This window comes from Lichenostomus cassidix, chromosome 18 (assembly GCF_008360975.1).
Source record: "Lichenostomus cassidix isolate B80296 chromosome 18, HeHo_3.0, whole genome shotgun sequence".
Classification (NCBI taxonomy): Eukaryota; Metazoa; Chordata; class Aves; order Passeriformes; family Meliphagidae; genus Lichenostomus; species Lichenostomus cassidix.
This window is the reverse complement of record NC_139498.1, coordinates 580,396-599,761: the sequence shown is the minus strand read 5'-3', so window position 1 is coordinate 599,761 and position 19,366 is coordinate 580,396. Positions and strand designations below refer to the sequence as shown.

General features: G+C 38.6%; 1 protein-coding gene across 10 annotated transcripts in view; it reads left to right on the top strand.

Annotated features, from left to right (window-relative positions):
- BPTF (bromodomain PHD finger transcription factor) overlaps positions 1-19,366 on the top strand; it is a 50,110-nt gene that overhangs the window by 20,423 nt on the left and 10,321 nt on the right. For 4 of the 10 annotated variants that reach the window (XM_085077314.1, XM_085077310.1, XM_085077312.1 and 1 more), the window contains 20 exons: positions 1,670-1,834; positions 2,037-2,212; positions 3,055-3,410; positions 3,692-3,823; positions 4,344-4,473; positions 5,178-5,313; positions 5,776-5,997; positions 6,297-8,712; positions 8,932-9,056; positions 9,280-9,408; positions 9,703-9,853; positions 10,666-10,789; positions 12,145-12,397; positions 12,839-13,000; positions 13,956-14,104; positions 14,368-14,491; positions 15,049-15,272; positions 15,964-16,186; positions 16,396-17,213; positions 17,904-17,986. In XM_085077314.1, the coding sequence (XP_084933440.1) occupies positions 1,670-1,834; positions 2,037-2,212; positions 3,055-3,410; positions 3,692-3,823; positions 4,344-4,473; positions 5,178-5,313; positions 5,776-5,997; positions 6,297-8,712; positions 8,932-9,056; positions 9,280-9,408; positions 9,703-9,853; positions 10,666-10,789; positions 12,145-12,397; positions 12,839-13,000; positions 13,956-14,104; positions 14,368-14,491; positions 15,049-15,272; positions 15,964-16,186; positions 16,396-17,213; positions 17,904-17,986 (6,298 nt within the window). The remainder of the gene's footprint in view (positions 1-1,669; positions 1,835-2,036; positions 2,213-3,054; positions 3,411-3,691; positions 3,824-4,343; positions 4,474-5,177; positions 5,314-5,775; positions 5,998-6,296; positions 8,713-8,931; positions 9,057-9,279; positions 9,409-9,702; positions 9,854-10,665; positions 10,790-12,144; positions 12,398-12,838; positions 13,001-13,955; positions 14,105-14,367; positions 14,492-15,048; positions 15,273-15,963; positions 16,187-16,395; positions 17,214-17,903; positions 17,987-19,366) is intronic. The other 6 variants (XM_085077318.1, XM_085077319.1, XM_085077315.1 and 3 more) reach the window with 5 other exon arrangements.

Below are 19,366 nucleotides of genomic sequence, written 5' to 3'. Positions count from 1 at the left end.
AAATTTGTGGTCCTCCATGACATTAGCATTTGTTTCCATGCCTTCCAAAGATGACTATGGCTAAGCTTTTTATTTTCTATTTTCTGTATATTTTATTTTTCCATAGTGATCCATAATGATTTTTAGCATCCTCTCAAAGTTTATTTTAAATTCTATTTTGCTGCTGGCTTGTTTATTATTTTAACCTCTCATTTACTGTGTAAATTACTAACAAAAAAAGCATTTTCATTTACGTGAATAAACCATTGCACTGAAATGTCAAGATTAAAATTATCATGCTAGAAATTTTGAACAGATTTCAGATTTATAAGCACAAGGGTTATTGTATTTTAACATGTTTTGTTGCCATGTCAGTGACTCAAAGGTAATAATATACACTATTTATTAAAACCAAACAAACTTACTTTTGCTTTAGGAATAAGTGGGAGTTATTTATTTTACATAACCTGTCAGTATACCATTTTAGAATTATTTCATATTACATTTAGGATGATATTCTCTTAAAAGATTTGCTGCATAAACCAAATGTTCTGAACAGCTGACCACCATTAAAATGATCAGGATTTTATTCTCAGTTCTTAAAAATCTAAACATACTCTGATGTGTGATGTGAACATCCTTGATGTGTTATGTTTGAAAAAGTGGTAGTAAATGTTTTCTCTCCTACAGAAATAGTTCTCCATGCAGACACAGACTGCAGCTTTTCAACTTATGAAAGTCAATGCATCCCAGCCTTGTAATAAACTTTCTTAACAGGAGGAGAAAATGAAAGCTAAGATTAATCTTAATCTGCAAGCCTCATAATACACTTTTTAAGTACAGAAAATGTCCTCATATACAATACAAAAAACATATATTTTAGATACACGAGCAAATATTTTTGCCTGTTCTCCTATTTTTTATTCCCTTTTATAGTTAAAATAACTGTGTGGAGATTTAATGGAAAAGATACAAAATCCTATAATTTTGCTTTAGACACCTTTATGGGTTCGTATTTTATTTTAAAGATTCACTTATATATTAATCATTATTTATTATACTTTCACAAGGACTTTTCTCTTTCCAAAGCTTCTAGATTAGTTATAAATTAGTGAGGTTTTTTTGTGGGAAAGTGTGTGTGGAGAGGGTTTTTCCTCATGTCTAATTCACTGTATTCACAGTGCTTGTGTTCTTATTATGAAGTCCTTGTGAAAGTATAAGAAACTCTGTGGGATTCCTCAGAATTAAGGTGCTGAAGCAGAGACAATCAAAGACTCAATGGAAAACAAGGGGAACTGAAAGGTGTGTGCTCTGAGGAGCATCTAAAGCACAAGAAAATCAAAAGCTGCAGGAAGACCAAATGTTGAGAATTCGAAATGCAAAACAGTCTCAGTAAAGGGTTTCCTGTGTGTGTATCTATAGAAAAAATTGTCTTGGATGAAATATTAATATATTTTAAATACAGGTATGAATTTCAGTTCTTCAGAGATGTAAAAGTTGAAACTGCTTGAAACAGAACAAAAAATGCTTTCATGGATACAGTGCTTTGAAGGGAATTAATAATTTATGGGTGTTTCCCTCCAGTCCAGCAAAACATGTTCATCTGCCCTTTTTTTATGAAAACTTTAAAAAATCTGCATTTGATCTGATTCAAAAGCAAAAAACTAAAAATGGAGTTGTTCTTTTGCAGAAGAAACTGGTCAGATGATCCCCAGCAGTGGGTGTGCTGCCCCTGCCCAGGCAGATGTTGAGAACAGCAGTGGCAGTGAGCTGGGCTCTGCGCAGAACGACTCCCTTAAGACTCTTGATGATGCTGAAAATGGAGAGAGAGGATCCCAGGCTTCAGAGGACATAGGTAACAATAACAATAATAATAATAGTAATAACAATAGTAGTAATAATAATAATAGTAATAAGGATGGTAGGGACAGTGACGTCTCCAACTTTTGTTTTATGCATCTTTTAACTAAACTTTTTGCCCTTTTTGTAACTTCTGTACAACAATAGGAAACTTCCAATTCTGAAGTTTGTTTTAAAAGCCTTTTCTTCCTGGACAGGAGAGAAATCCAATGGTGACAGAAGTGATTCTCCAGGTGCAGGGAAGGGCGCACCAGGCTCGACACGGATGCTGACCAGATTGAGAAATCCAGATAGCAAACTGAGCCAGATGAAAAGCCAGCAGGTTGCTGCTGCAGCAAACGAGTCAAATAAGTTATGTAAAGAAGTCAGAGAGGTTTGTGCACATCTTTGAAAACTCAAAAAACTACAGAAAATGTTCTGGAAAAATTATAATTTCTTAAAACTATACTAAATTTTATTTAAAAGTTTAAGAAAAGTGATTTTGGCAAGCAATGGAGGTACTTTAAATAAAAAAGCAGTAATAATAAATGAGCAAATGGTGAAATTGTAGTATCACAGGAAGCTTTTTTCCTCCTTCTCCTTTGTTCTTGCTCTCTTGGGTGCTCTCGACAGAGTGATGTGACAGTGACCCAAAGCACTGCTATAATTGTTTTGTATGCCTGGGTTGTTGGTTGTTTTGGTTCTGGTTTTTTTTTAATTAGCCCAGTTTATCCAGGAAGTGTTTGGCCGTTGAGATCTTTTTGCAGTTAATTGTCTGCATATTGTTGGGTGTATTAATTTGAGTTAACTAATTTTCCTTTTAAGTTCGCATTTAGTGAATTTAACTGACAAACAAATGAATCCAGTGATGTTCTCCACACCCTGTTTTCAAAGTCCAGGATCATTGCTTTCTAAGCTACATGTCTGAATTCTGTGGTGTCCCAAGGAGGGATTCACAGAGAACTTACCTGAGTTTAGTGAAGCATTTTCTCAAAGCCCTCTCCCACCATAGGCACAATCAGAGCAACAAATTTTTTAATGTTAAAGTTGATCCTGGGAATATCCTAACTCTGTAGACAGTGCACATATATTGCTATATTGGGTAAACAGTTATTTCCTTCTACAGACTGATGCTGGGTGTTTTTATTCTTTTATAGATAGATATTTGAAAACTAAATCATTAATAAGTAAATAATTAAAGATTCACTGAAAAGTTTCCAATATCTGTCTCATAAGGTTCTGGTGGTCAACTCCCAAGGCGAAGTCTCCCGTGTGAACACCAAGAGGGATGTTGTGATTAAAGGAAATATCAACAATTATTTCAAACTGGGGCAGGAGGGGAAGTACCGTGTTTATCACAACCAATATGCCACCAATTCCTTCGCACTGAACAAGCACCAGCACAGGGAAGACCACGACAAGAGGCGACACCTCTCCCACAAATTCTGTCTGACTCCAGCTGGAGAGTTCAAGTGGAATGGGTCTGTGCATGGCTCTAAAGTTCTGACCATATCCACCCTGAGGCTGACCATTATTCAGCTTGAAAACAATATCCCAGCATCCTTCCTTCACCCTAACTGGGCTTCCCACAGGTAAACTAGTAAATAGAAATACACATTCTCTTGTTCTACTTGTGGTTTTGCTAGCAGTGTTAATAAGCAATGCTTTTTGTTTTTCCAAATCGGTGATTTCCAAGCACCATGCTTTGCTATAATAAAGTATAATGTGTGTTTATGATGGAGGCTAAAAGGGTTGTACATTTGAGTAAAGTATTAATACAGGAGTTTTTATCCTACCATTAAATCTTCTTAAAAGAGCAAGCTATATTAATGCATGTATATGTTTCAGATTTTTCTCTTTTTTTCCAATTTAGGTCTAACTGGATTAAGGCTGTTCAGATGTGCAGCAAACCCAGAGAATTTGCACTAGCACTGGCTATATTGGAGTGTGCAATCAAACCAGTTGTCATGCTGCCCATCTGGCGGGAATCCTTGGGGCACACGAGGTAAAATTATTAAATATTAAAATACTTTTGAATATGAGAATTTCACTTCAGTTTGCAACTGATAGTTTCTCTAAGCCTGTAAGAATTCTGTTTAAATTGAGAGAGTCATTCAGCACTTGGAGTGTTCTTTCTCAACCAGAAACACTGAAAAGCCATGACTACATTTTTACAGTGTCATTGCTGCTGTGTTTTATCTGAGCCACTGTCTCAAAAGTGCTAAAACTCTGGGAGAGTAAAAGAGCAAATTACAACACTCTCAGTTCAGTGGAGTCTGAGTTTTGTCCCTCATTGTGTCATAGGAGCAGAAAATAGATGTGTCTGATGTCAGACACAGTTGCATCCTGCTGGTTTTGCCTCACTGAAATAGCAAAAAAATGTGATGTTACCTCTACCAGTAATACCTAAAACCCGATAGTGGGCATTCCTTGTAGCTTATTCAGAGGGGTAGTATGTGCTGTTGACTTCTTGTGTTTACTTGTAAGATTCTGTACTTAAATGCACTTAAATCTCTGTGGATTAGATTACGCAGAATGACAGCAATAGAAAGAGAAGAAAAGGAGAAAGTGAAAAAAAAAGAGAGAAAACAAGAAGAAGAAGAAACAATGCAGCAAGCTACGTGGGTGAAATACACATTTCCTGTCAAACACCAGGTGAGGGCTTCTTTTGTGGGAAGAACAAAGAAAATACCGAAACTGTTGATTTCTGACTCTTTTTCTATTTTCATTTTTAAGCTTACAGTGTTCACATCCTTGTGTTACTCCCTGCCATGGGGGTAGCAACCATAGCCATGTATTCAATCACATAATCTTGGTCTGAACTGAGTTTGATCTGTCATGCTTTTATTGACACTGCCTGAGTGAGAGATATTGGTCTGCAAATGCAGCCTTTCCTGATGGAAGGTTCTAGGTGGTCATTGCAATCTTGACCCTCTCCTAAAAAAATCCAGCCTAGCTACCTTTTGTTGTATAATATGAAGGGAACTACTGTGGAAACCTCTTCATATTCTCCTGCAGTAGATATTAACTACTTTTGTTGGAGTGGTTCTTTGCTCTAGACTTGTAACAAACATACAGGTTGATTCAAAAACTCCTATAATCTTTCAGCTTTTAGGTAAATACATTATTAAATTAAATAAATAAGGTTTTTAGATGTTACTGTGGTAGATCAATTTAATTATCAGCAGATATGTCTTTAATTTTAGATAGTACATTATTTTACAAAATATACTTCAACTTTCTTGGAAAAGTGTGTAAAAATTTGGAGTTTTTTTAAATAATCTTTGGGGTTTTAAATGTAAACATTAATAATGCAGCAAATAGCATCATTAATACCACTATTTTAAAAATATTTACAGGTTTGGAAGCAAAAAGGAGAGGAATACAGAGTAACAGGATATGGTGGCTGGAGCTGGATTAGCAAAACCCATGTCCACAGGTTTATGCCCAAACTGCCTGGAAATACTAATGCAAATTACAGAAAATTGCTATCAAGTAAGTGTCTGCATTGCTTACATTTTTTTTAATTGCAGTCAATTTGTGTGTGATATTTCTGAAGGAGGCTTAAGGAATAATGTTCCAGCAAAGCTTTTGTGGGTAACTGCTCATCTTTGTAAGTGTAACTCATTCAATTGTCGCAGACACTTCTTAGCGACTTTAAATTGTTTCAATTGTGTGTAATACTTGTGCATCTTTGTGTAGACTTATTTAAATTAATGGCAGATAAAAATATGTAGAGAATCAAAATTAAAAAATAACATCAAATATTGGGGGGTGTGTATATATATATTCAGTAGCGCACTCTTCGGTCTGTGGTGTTGCCACTGTATACTTAATTCTCTTTCTGAATTTCACTTATGGTGTGCAAATGATTTGAGAGGTAAACTAACATACATTCAAATGTGGCAGAGTACAAAAAATACTCTGAATAACTGAAATAATTTAATTTGTTAATAGCAAAGAATGAAGATGAAAAATGCAACTTGGATAAACGAAAAGGACCAACCAAAGTAAAAACAGAGAAAGACAAAGGAAAGGATTCTCGGGATCTGCAAGCAAAGGACAAAGCAGGTGTTTCAGAAACCTCGGAGAAAGTACAAGTGAAAGAAGAAAAGTTGCAGGAAGAAAAAGTAGAAGTTGACACAATTTCTGAAAACTTAGATCATGCAAAAGACACAGGTGATAATCTTTTGTTATTGTGAAACTGCTGCTCATGACATCATTGCATGAGTAAAAGCACAGAACCTCAGAAAAAAGTATTGAAAAACTGTAAGATTTTGTCAAGACATCTAAAATGTCTCAGTTAAATGATTGCCTATTATCCATTGTAGTAGTCCATTGCAATTTTTGTTCCTTTTTTTATTGAAATCTATTAATATGCTAAAAGGTCCATTTATTTCTTAGTACTTAATGTAAAAATATAATTTGGTATTCATTGTTGGGGAGCTCACTGACTCAGAGTTACTTCTTCTTCACAGTGGAAAAAGACACTGATGGTGAGAATGATAAAGTCATCAAGGAAGAACCTATGGATGTAGATGATGTGAAAATTGAATCCTCCATGAAAGATGAGGAGAGTCATTGTAAGCGGGATATAATCAATGTCAGTGAGGGATTTCATTTAAGGACTTGCTACAAAAGGAAAGTAAAATCATCAAAATTAGATGGACTTCTGGAGCGGCGAATAAAACAGTTTACACTGGAAGAAAAACAACGTCTGGAAAAGATTAAGCTGGAGGCTGGTGCTAAAACTGGGGGCATTCGGTCTGTGAGCCCCCAGAAAAACACAGATGAGCTACAAACAAGGAAGGGAAAAGAAGGAAGCCAGTTTGACACTTCTTCCCAAGATCAAAGCTACATTGCAGACAAGACCCAAGCCGAAGATGTGGAACAGGACTGTTTGCCCATCAGCAGTATCTCCTGTACCAAAACTGGGGATGAAGATGAACCTTCTTTGCCTTTGTCAAACAGGCTGTCAAAAGGAGAAGGGCAGCTGGATGAAGACTCTCCTCAGTCCTCTGAAGGAGAAAGCTCCATTCGGAATGATGGCAAAGTAAACAGCCCTGAACCTTCATCTGCTGATAAGTGTCAAGGACAAGAGGCCCTTGGGGAGTCTGAGAGCTCTTTGGTGGATGGCTTGAAACAATCCGGTGCAGAAGGCAGAATCAAATGGGATGTTTCAGAAACAAATGAAAAACCCTTGAAACAAAAGCTACCTATTACCAGAGTATCTCAGAGAGAACTTGAAAACTTAGGGCCAGTGGTACCTGAAAGCAGCTGTAGAAGAGATGCTGTGGCCACTCTTGAAGAACCAGATTCAGAAGGGAATTCTGATCAGCAGAGCAAAGAATCAGAAAATAATTGTATGATAAAAAGCCATATGGAAACCATGTCTGCTCAAGAAAGTGAAATGGAGGAAGAAATTGCTCCTGTAAAGACTGAAAGTAAATCTGAAAAGATATTTCACCAAAAACCAGCTAATAAAGATCTGGAATTATTTAAAACAGGGCTGATTTCTGAAAGAAATCTTCAAAGTCAAACTCTGGAGCACATGGATGGGGAAGAAGATGTTAATGAGGATTTACTGAGCTCTAAACTAACAGAGGCGAATGGTCAAAAGAAAGGTCAGGAACTGAAAGTGGAGACAAGTACCATAAACAAATACCTTGATCAGACAAATGTAAATACTGTTACTGACAAAAAGAATAATAAAGATGAAGAAACTGAGACAGAAAAAGAAAAATCATCATTTCAAATGAATGGAAAAGACAATGACATCAAAGCGTTATCAAAGGATGACTGTGTAGTGAAAAACACCTGTGAAGCTAAGGCAGGGGGTGATATTGAACCAAAAGTTAATAATATTAATAAATCCATTCCAGAACATGAAATAAAACCATTGACTTTTAAGGAATCTTCAGTAAAACTATTCATGAATGGTGACATCATGGGAGAGGACGCCAAGGATAAAAACAACGTGGACTCCAAGTCACGTCTGCAGAGTTCACCTGCGTCTGAATCTGGAGAGAGTCTTCAGCCACCAGATGAAGTTCCCAAGTGTGTGCAGAAAACTGAGGAAAACCAGATTTTTCCTGAGAGATCTGCCAGTGTTGGCTCTGCTTCCCCGCCAACACAGGCTGTCTGTAAAGAAAATAACCTGAACAGTGAAACAGAATCTATGGAAACGGAAGCTGTTGAGGAGAAGAAAGTTGCTCCATCACCTGTAACCTCGTGTGAGGAATCCAGCTTGAGTAGTCACTTTGCTGACCAGAATGGTGTACAGACATATAAAATGGAAAATATGAACGGAGAAAGTAAAATAAAAACTGTTATTACTGAAGTGACTACCACAACCTCAACTGTGTCCACAGAGTCCAAAACTGTGTTTAAAGTCGCAGAGACTGGAGCTGCCAGTGATGAGAAAACCACAGTTGTCTCATCTACAGAAAACTGTGCCATCTCCACTGTAACCACCACCACCACTGTCACCAAGCTCACCGCTCCAGCCACAGACAGCAACTCTGATGTCATCTCTGTCCAAGAGCACAGCAAAACGGTGGTTACAACAACAGTCACTGACTCACTGACCACCCCAGAAGGCACCTTGGTGACTTCCATGACTGTCAGCAAAGAATATTCCACAAAAGACAAAGTGAAGTTAATGAAATTTGCAAGACCCAAAAAAACACGTTCTGGAACTGCCTTACCATCTTACAGAAAATTTGTCACCAAAAGCAGTAAAAAAAGCATATTTGTTTTACCCAATGATGACTTAAAAAAGCTGGCCAGGAGAGGAGGGATCAGGGAGGTTCCCTATTTCAATTACAATGCGAAGCCTGCCTTGGATATCTGGCCATATCCATCCCCAAGACCAACTTTTGGGATCACTTGGAGGTACATACTTTACCTTTTTGAGAAAAAGTCTGGGATGTATTGAAATGGATTTTTAAAATATTAATGATACATGTGTTTGTGCCCAAACATGTATGTTTTTACTATTTATGATTCAGTTTTCTACATTGTTCAGGAAAAGTAGAATGGAAAACATGTGTTGTGTTGGTTTGGTTGGGTATTTTAAATTCATTTAGATTATAATTCCTGGTCTGTCGTTAGGTATCGACTCCAAACAGTGAAATCATTGGCTGGAGTGAGCCTGATGTTGAGGTTACTGTGGGCATGTCTCAAGTGGGATGATATGGCAGCAAAAGCTCCACCTGGGGGAGGAACCACAAGGACAGGTATTGCTATTTTAAATTTCTTGTTTTCTTTGCAAAAGCTTTTGCTGTAAATTCTGAGTATTATACTTGCTTCAGGCATTTCTGTAAAGGCTTGCTGTCAGCTTGTGGCATTTGAATTTTGTTTGTACTAGTTGCTGTTTCTTTACCTTGGATATACTGGATTGATTGGAGATCTGGCTTCATTTGTTTCTGTTATTAATGTACTGGGACTCATTTGTTGCAGAGACAACTGAAACTGAAATTACAACAACAGAAATAATCAAGCGGAGAGATGTTGGTCCATATGGGATTAGGTCTGAATACTGTATAAGGAAGATCATTTGTCCCATTGGTGTTCCAGAGGCTCCAAAAGGTACGTTTGTGTAGACATTTTTCCCCACTCCATGTAATCTCCATGATACAGGAATTAAGGTAACTGGATCTTTATGCTAATACAAACCACAAGGGAGCAACTGCAGCTTGCCATGAGATGTTCGTTTAGCTACGGGAAACAAATGCTGCATTTAACAAGTGGATATGGTTTATCTGAAGCTGAAAGGCCTTCCTGTTTATAAAATGGGACTGAAAGCATCACTAAATCTTGGTTTACACTCTAATTTCGTTTTACACTATAGCTTAATGTGTGTGTTTTGACTGTTCTCTAAAGAAACTCCAACGCCCCAGAGGAAGGGACTGCGATCAAGTGCCCTCCGGCCAAAAAGGCCAGAAACACCCAAACAAACAGGCCCTGTTATAATGGAAACTTGGGTAGCAGAGGAGGAGTTGGAACTGTGGGAGATCAGGGCATTTGCTGAAAGGTAAATGAACTCAAGTGAGCTTTTAAAGAAAATAGTCTGAATTTGTATTTTGGTTAAATAAAAGTTCCTCGTAGAGAACACAAACCTGGTCACTATGATCAATGAAAACACATTTCTGTTGTATTTTTACTGGGCCTTTTGATAGTGATAATTAAGCTTTGTACTATTTGTACTATTATCACAAAAATAAGGTACGCACATATTTCAGATTTGTTAGAACTAATGTTATATTAATTTTTCCATGCTTATGAACTAACCACTGTTATATGCTAAAAGGTTTTTACTGTAATGCATGGAAAGGCTTTAGGCTGCTTTTGGCATGACTTTCTACAGTATTTGTTAAATACTTCTGTAATCCAAAGAAAATGACTGCGTACAGGTAAATTGAGCCTGAGAATATTCAAGTCATATGATGCATATTTTCAGTATCATGTGCTCAGAGTTGGAACAATGTTTTTGAGTCTCTTGGAAAGAATAATTTTAAATGTATGTTATTACATGGGTTCCTTGCAGACTCAGATGTAATTATAAATTCCAATTTTGATTAGTAGTTTCCTGTAAGATGTTGCAGTAGTTTAGCATCAGAATATTTCAGGGATGTTGCATGCAACCTCAGTAGTTCCTTTCAAAATATTTTTAAAGCCATGACCAATTTTTCAATGGTCTTCTGTCTTGACAGTTATTCTTATGAGAGTGGTTAAACTCTCATAAGAAGAAAATAAAAGACAGAGATAAAAAGATAAAACATAATCCAGTTTGATAGTTGGATTTTATGTGGTGGTATAACTTACTTTTGGTTGTGTCTTTGGCAGGGTGGAGAAGGAAAAGGCACAGGCAGTTGAACAACAGGCTAAGGTTAGTGAACAGAAGAAGGCAGAGGAATTCAAGGCCCAATTGGAGGCTCAGCTAAAACACCAACGTTTGGCTGCCCAGCAGGTGGGGAGCTGTTGGTCATCCCTGCAGTCAGCAACTGCTCTGCTCACCACATGCATCACAGCCTGGGAAATGAAGTTATCCCTTGCTTGCACCATTTCTCAAATAGTGCCAACTGCAGATTAAGCCATCAAACAATGCTGCTGCCGCTGTGCACATTTGTTATTTTGAAAGAGAGTTAAAGCAAAGATTTGTTCTGGATTGCCTTTTTGTTCCCATATAATTTATAACACTTTAGAAAGGTTTAGTTTGTTTCCATTTTAAAAGAAGGCTGGGAATCACCCATCTCCAGGTAAGGTCCTCAGTGTTCTATGTGTAATGGAAAGCTGCCTTGGAAATACAACTGCATTTCATGCTTCAATCAAATTGAATCTTTTGATTTTATTCTATCTTAAGTTGTCTGAGTTAAGCCCATTGATAATTTTTTTTAAATATATGTAGATATGTATATGTATTTATATATAAATGTATGCAATTAAAATTAGGAAACCCGATGCTACATTGGTATTTCACATACATTATTAATAACAGTGCATTTTCCCAACTTAATCCTTTTTCGTTTCATCTTCCCTGACAAAAACCCATTAGTAGTGTGCTTCTGATTTGTGGGTATTACTGCAATGTAGTGCTGGAATTTACATTAAATAAATAAAGAGATAATTTCAGTAACATAGGAAAACATGTTAGATTAGTTGACATTTTAGAAGAGCCTACTGATACAATCCCTTCACAAAGGGGCTCTCCTGATTAAATGTGCATTTTCAACAGTTACAGCACAGAAGGTCACCGGGTAAGGTAAGGGATTTTGAACCTAATTTTTTTAAGCAGGCTGCAAATTGGATTCACATTTAAAAGAATACTTTTTAAAATTGCATTCTCAGTGGTGAAGCAGAAGGATACAGTCTGTTTTTCTCTGTAACTGGCAGGATCTCAGTGCAGGAAGCTCTAAATATAGGAATGCTAATAGTAAACTGTGTTGATGAGGTACCAATTACTGACATAGATGTATGCACATGGCCAAAGCCAAATATAGATGGATATTTTTTAAAGTTTTTTTAACCTTTCTGATTAATCTGAGACAAATTAATATATTGGGGTTTTTTAAAGGTAAAATGTGCAGTGAAATTAACATAAGCCAAGGATTTTAAAGTTGCTATAAAGGAAAATTTCTAGCTGTGTATTCTAAGCAGATTTGTAGTTCTGGAGGTCAAGGAGGCTGTTCTTCAGTCCTCTGCAATTTGGACTCAAATCCTACCAGAGCCCTTTATCTCTCAATACTGGCTAGAGACACTGTTTATGTTGCAAAATCTGAACGTACTAATTATCCCTTTATTCCATTTCTTTTCTAAATTCCATAGAAACGGCTGGAGCAGCAGAAGCAGATCCCTGCAGGAGGTGTGGTGCCTGCAGCCACCACAGCCAGCAGCACCGTGAGCACAGTGTCCACCCCACAGAAGGTCGTGGTTGGCCCTCTGCCAGGCCCTGTCCCCACGGGAGCCAAAGTCGTGCTTGCCACCAAAGTGGGCTCTCCAGCTACAGTAACATTCCAACAGAACAAGAATTTCCATCAAACTTTTGCTACTTGGGTTAAACAAGGCCAGTCTTCAACAGGTGAGGAGCCATTTGTCATGGAAGGAACGTGTGCTGGAGTTCATCCTGTGCATACATCACATCCAATGGACACATCACATCTCCAAATATGCAGCATTATTGTTACATTTCTGGTTATCTTTGCTCTTAACCCTTGCTATGCCAGAAGGACGTTTCTGAGATTATACCTGTCTAATTTTTCCTTGTTCAGACTTGCTAGGAAGTCTCATTTCTGACCTGTCTCATTAATTACTGACAGTTGTTGTACTACTAATCATCCATGAAAGCATTCTATGGTGTAACATACCATCTCCAAAAAACAATCTTTACCAAAGAAAGCATGACACATTCAAAAAAAATGTAAAAGTAATCCTGTAGTTTGCTGTTTCATGCTTGAAAAACAGTCATTTTAATTGACTAATTATTCTGCTCTAAACCTGCCTGTTCTGTGTGCCTCAATAGCCACTAGCACAGCTGCCACCTCAGCCACAACCATTGCCAGCACAGGGCAGACCTTCCAGCTCTCAGGCAGCCCAGTAACGATGGCAGGGAAAGTGATAACTAAGCTGCCACTCCCTGCAAACAGCAAGATTGTTGCCGTCAATGTGCCATCAACTCAAGGAGGTAGGGCAAAGGGAACTGAATAAAAACTGTATTCCAGCTTGCTGCTTAATTCTCCTTTGACATTTTTTTCCCAGTGAAGTAAACCGTGACTTGAAGGGAGAAAAATATTTTCTATCTATATATATAAATACAAGTTTCTACAGCTTGTTCCCCCTGTGTTGCATATTTGTGTCTCTAAGGGGAAAAATGCAAGTTTTTTGCCTATAAATTATTCTGCATTTCCTAGTGCAAAATTAGGAGCTTTATTTTGAACAATGTGGAACAAAGCATGCTTTTTTTTTTTGTTATCTAAATCAACAAAGTAACTTTCTTTACAAAAATATTAATGCCTACAGCTGTTCTTCACTGATGAGCAAGGGTTTGGCTCCAGACTAAGATTAGCATTTTTGATTCTTGCCTCAAGAAGAAGACTTAATATTTTGAGAATTGTGATTGTATATTGAAAAGCTCGATTCTCTGTCTCCATTATATTTAGCATTTGAGCAAATCATGAAGGCTGCAGATTTTGTATTGAAATTTCTTAGGTGACAGGAGAAGCATTGCCCATTTTCTTCAGCAGCACAAGCTTGTAGATGAAAAGTGTTTAAAGTGCTCTCCTACATTTGGATTTAATGAGATTATAGCTTTTAATGGTTGTATAACAGTAATTTGTGGCACCCTGTCAATGCAAGGACTTCTTTTCAGTTGCCATCAAACTGATCTTTGTGAAGATTCATACTTCTCTTAATCTTTTCTAAAATATCTGTTTCTTAACTTACAATGTAGTCGGACTATTGACAAAGTATAATGCTGCTTCTTTTTGCAATATGACAAAGGCTCTCCCAAGAAATGTTGAAAGGCTCAAAGGTGTTCTAGAAACCTGGAGACTTGAGTTCTAAATGCCACTCTGGAGTTGCATTTACTTCTTTTGCTGGCCATTATGTCATTAATGAATTCTCAATTTTTCTTTGATTAGGTGTGGTTCAAGTTCAGCAAAAGGTATTGGGTATCATTCCATCAACTACAGGTGCAAGTCAAACCTTTACTTCATTCCAGCCAAGGACAGCAACTGTAACCATTAGGCCAAACACCACAGGGACGTTAGGAACAACAAGCACTTCACAAGTAAGATGTTTTTCTAGTTATTTAACTCAAAACAGTGTGGGTGCATAGGTTTTAAGTTAATGGCAGAGGTTAAAAGTTCTGTTTAATCACTTTTCAATGTTTTTGGGTTATCTCAGCAATGGTGTGTATGGATCCTTTATTCCAAAGAGGTACAACAATTCCCTCCAGCTGGGAAAATTAAAACACATTAGGAAAAACGTCCAGGTATATTCCAGGGGCTTTTTCCCCAAGTTTACCTGTGGTCTCCTCTCTGGTGTGCACAGGTGGTGCAGGGGACACCACTCCGGCCTGGCATGACGGTGATCCGAACACCCCTGCAGCAGTCACCCCTCGGCAAGACCATCATTCGAGCTCCTGTAGTGGTGCAACAAGGTATTCTGCCAGCCAGTAGGTTCACTTTAATATTTAAATTCCCACTGTGAAATCCATGGTTTGTTTCTTCATTAATTCCTTGTGTATCATTGTGTCCCAGTGCAAAAATCCCTTGTTTTGATGCTTGACTTTGAATTAATGCCTTTTTTGGCTTTGGTTGTGTTGGTTGGAGGCTTCATCAGTGTTGTTCATCATTGACACTGAGAAATGTAGTACTTAATTTTAAGTCTATTCATTTGGAAAAAAAAAAACCAACTGAAAAGCCCTAAAAACTTATAGAGTAATTGTGCATTGAGAAAGCCTCTTTTCTGTAGGTTTTTTCTTAAACAGAATTTAAGTGTTTGAAGTACTCCATATACATGCAGTCTTAGTTAAAATAGAAAAGATTTTGCAGACATTTTTCGGTCGATCACACAAATGATTTGTAAAGAAAGTTTATGTGCAAATTGCAGTGTTTGCTTCACCTGTCTGATCACCTTTACACCCCATTGCAAGTTGTGACTCAGAGGTTTGCTGTGCTTATGGTTAAAAAGCTGAAAATGTGTTTCTTAGCTCAAATTATTCTCTTACAGGTCAGACACAGCAAGTGGTGACTCAGATAATCAGGGGTCAGCCTGTCTCCACAGCAGTTTCTAGCACCAGCACAGCTTCTTCTAGCACTGGGCAGAAAACCATCACAACTTCTGGAGCTACCCCTCAGCAAGTCCAGCCACAGACTCCAACACCACCCCCTCGCCCCCAGCAGGGCCAGGTGAAGCTGACAATGGCACAGCTCACTCAGCTCACACAAGGACAGGTAAAACATGGACAGCCCTGGGTGTGGAAATGTGCTAACAATCATTCTGCCTTTGGATTTCAGCAGTGTGGTGCCTCTGCCCTTACCTTTATGGGTCTGGCTTCATTTAGGATGATTGTTGGCATAATTACAGACTGAAAAAGCTTAAATAGTAAATAAATATAATAAATAGTAAATGCAAATCAAGTACTTTTAGTAGTAAATTTTAACTCTCACTTCCTGTTGTATTTCCCAGTAAGGTAACTGACATGAGGAGTGTTCAGCAGTATGGGAAAAAAGTCTTTAATAGCAGTAAGGGATAAAATTATTCTGTCTGGCCTGTTGTGTAGACATTTAGATCTTAATGTTGGTTCCTTGTCTTTTGATTTGATGTGAAGATTTGGTTTTTATTCATGCTGTCCAGAATCTGAGAGGAAATGTTGCAGTATCTCTAAGCAGAGGATGAAAAAGTTCTTACAACTTTTCCTCAGATCATGAAGATCTGTTCGTAAAAAATAAGTTTAGAGTCAATCTTTGGTGTGAGTCAATGTTTGGAGTGTTTCATGATCTCAGATGCTAGTTTTGGATTTTAGGAGTATGGTATGTGATAAGAATATTGAATTCTGAATCCAAGCCCCTAGTTGTTCTGATTTTTAGCAAAGTCTGTCTAAGAATTATGTCTCTAATACATCAATATTAACTTTTTTTTTAGGGTGGCAGTCAAGGCTTAACTGTGGTAATTCAGGGACAAGGTCAAACTACTGGTCAGTTACAATTAATCCCTCAGGGTGTGACTGTAATACCTGGTCCAGGACAACAGCTTATGCAAGCAGCTATGCCGAATGGTACAATTCAGAGATTTCTGTTCACCCCACTACCAGCAGCTGCTACTACAGCTAGCACAACTACAACCACTGTTTCTACTTCCACCTCGGGTAAGCATTGTTCTGTTCAGCAGAAAAAAAAGCTTCCATTTAAATTGCATGGGAGTATTTATGGGGCTGGAGGGGGTCTGTTAGTGCAGTAAATTTGTTGGAAGTATATTGCAAAGCCTGTCGAGTTCCTGCCTAGAGCTTTGCAGTAGTTGCAGAATGTTTGGATTAGCCATTTGCAATAACAGACTCCTCGTTGGTGTTGTTCACAGCTGCGGGGGAGCAGAAGGCAGCTCTGCAGGCACCACCAGCCCCAGCTGCACCATCGGGGGCTCAGCCCCAGGCCCAGCCCGGCTCTGCCCCAGCACAGCCCGCAGGAGCTCAGCCCCAGGCACAGCCCGAGGCCCCGAGCCAGCCCGAGGCCACCGGTGACCCTGCGGTGTCCCCCGAAGCTCAGCCCTGCAAGTCTCCAGCTCAATCTCCAGCCCCGGGGCTCTCTCCAGCACCAGGCCCGATGCCACCACCCTCAGTCCTGTCCCCAGGCCAGTGCCAGGCCCAGGCTCAGCATCCAGCTCAGGTGCAAACTCCAACCCCACAGCTCGGTCCGACGTGGCCCCATGCTCCCATACAAATTCCAGCTCGGCTGCAGCAGTCACAGCCTCAGGTTCACACCTCGGGCTCAAGCCTTGCAAGTACTCAAAGTGTAAATCAGGTTCCTGTGCAGAGCCCAGCTCATCCTCGGCTGCAGCTTCAGCAGCCTCCAACACAAGTCATTGCAGTGCCTCAGCTTCGGCAGCGAGTGGAAGGCCTGTGTCAGCTGCAGCCCCATGTTGTGGCTCAGATCCGAGCCCAGCGGGGCACTGTGCCCCACATCCAGCTCCAGTTCCCTTCTGAGATGCAGCCCAGTAGCCCAGTGCAGGCTCAGCACATTGCCAGGGTGGTGACAGTGCAAGCAGCTAGTGTTCAGGAGCAGCTGCACAGAGTTCAGCAGCTCAGGGAGCAGCAGCAGAAGAAAAAGCAGCAACAGATAGAAATTAAACGTGAGCACACCCTTCAGGCTTCTAATCAAAGTGACATTATCCAGAAACAGGTAAAGTTAACAGAAGGAAATTAACACTTAATGAATGAAAGAAATCTAATTTTAAATGCCTGTTCTTGTTAACAATGTTAATACATTTGATAGGCAGTTAATTTGATTCTTTCAAAGATGGTGCACAATTGCTTTTCGCAATTTAATGACATATTCCAAGTTAATTCTGCACATCAAGTCACTTGTACCATGTTTGCATTCCTCTGTCACCTTGATTCAACTTACCACTAGCTGCTGGGACAAATCCATCTCTATTCTCAATTCAGGAAAGATAGGTCAGAGCTAGGAGAGCTGATGGACAGAACACACGTGCAGTACTTTGATTACCTGAAAACTGAGGTTCCAAAGAGGTATCTGAAATGTAATGCTGTTGGATGGTTATGGGGCTTAAAAAAAGAGTACAATATTTCTAAAATTAAACAACTGATCACCGTGGAAATACAGTCAATTTACATTTAGTTCCTGGGTTTAAACTTGACATAAGCAAAATATCTTACTCTGGGGGTGGTGGTTTTCAAATTCTTTTTCAATTCTCATATAATTGTTGTAAAACAAGCACTGCTCAACTGATAAAATCAGCTTTATTTTGTCACACCATGAACTTAGGAAATATCCTGGTTCTCCCAGTAAAGCTGTGAAATACTGGCTAAAGTTTTCATCTTTTATTTTGGATTCTCTATCATCCTACAGGTAGTTATGAAGCAGAATGCTGTCATAGAACATTTGAAACAGAAGAAGACGCTGACTCCAGCTGAGAGGGAAGAAAATCAGAGGTGAATGTGCATCACAGTGCACCCTTAGATGTCAAATTTTTCATTTATTTCATCTCTTAGTGGTGTCATAATGAAACACTGGTTTGTAAAAACCTGGTTAAAAAAGTGTTGCTATTTTAAATTGGTTAGAGTAACATTCAGAAGTAACTTTCATAATGATCTTTAATTGAATGTTTTATAATCTCAATTTTATTTTGATTATATGTTAAGTAATGTTACATATTGTGTTTGAAGCTGGCCACAGTTTTTCAACTCAAGTTAAAACCATCCTTAAAGGAGCAGAGAATGGAGAATTAGTGGTTCTGCTGCAAAAAAAGCCGAGGTTTTGTTTGCCCTTTATCATGGCCGTGTGTTTCCATTCTTGTCCTCTGCACATCCCACTCTGCAGAAGGAGTTGAAGAGTTGGAAGACAGATTGACAAACTGAGAGATTTCATGCTTGAAGCTGCTAAACAGAAATTTGGAGTGTTTGTCATTTGTCTTGGGGTTATTTTGACTCCTTTTCACACATGCCGATGCTCCAATTAGATAATCACAAGTTTGTGTCAAATACTAAGAAAAAGAACAGTGTGTTTTATTAAATTTCGATCATCAAATCACAAGCTCAGTTGATTACAACACTATCCCTGGATGCCACTCCTTTACTGCTCACAGTTGCATAAAGAAAAAGATGTATTGGATGTGCTCTTCATTTCATGGTGCCAGACAGCCTAATAGGTGTTTCCACTGACAAAAGTCCAATTTAAGAGAAAGATGAAAAAAGTAGTTCTAACTAGCTTGGTTCATGGTGCAGCTGCCTTTCCATCTCACTGATTTATTCTTCTCCAGAAATATAATTTGGGGATCTTTAGTCTGTGAAAAACCAGACTAAACCCAGTAGATATAGTGCAGCTATAAAGAGCAAACTAAACAAAATTGTTTGGCCCTACAACTGTCTACCCACATATTACATTTGTCATCAAAATCCAGCTATCTATCAAAGGACAAAATGTGTGAGGCCGCAGTGTTGCCAGCAGCTGCTTGTCCTGGCCATTGCTATTCTGCTGTTTTCTCTCAGCTCAATGGGAGTTGTGCTTCATGGTCACTCTGGCAACGAGAAGCATTTAGTTTTCGAGTGCTTTTGGAAAAGAATGGGGAGGGGGAAAGTAAATTCAGAAGAGGCAAAATGCATTCATTTTCTGTTTGCAGTATAAAGCAAAATAAATGAAAGTTGCAGAACAAGTGAGCAGGAAAATAGATTTATAGTTGAATGTACAACAAGCAGATGAAAAACTAATCTTGAGCTGTTATTAGTGGAGAAATTGGTAACTGTTTATAGTGAATTCTATACGGGGAAAAGTATTTCAGTCCTTATGCCAAAACACAAAATCATGGTAGTATT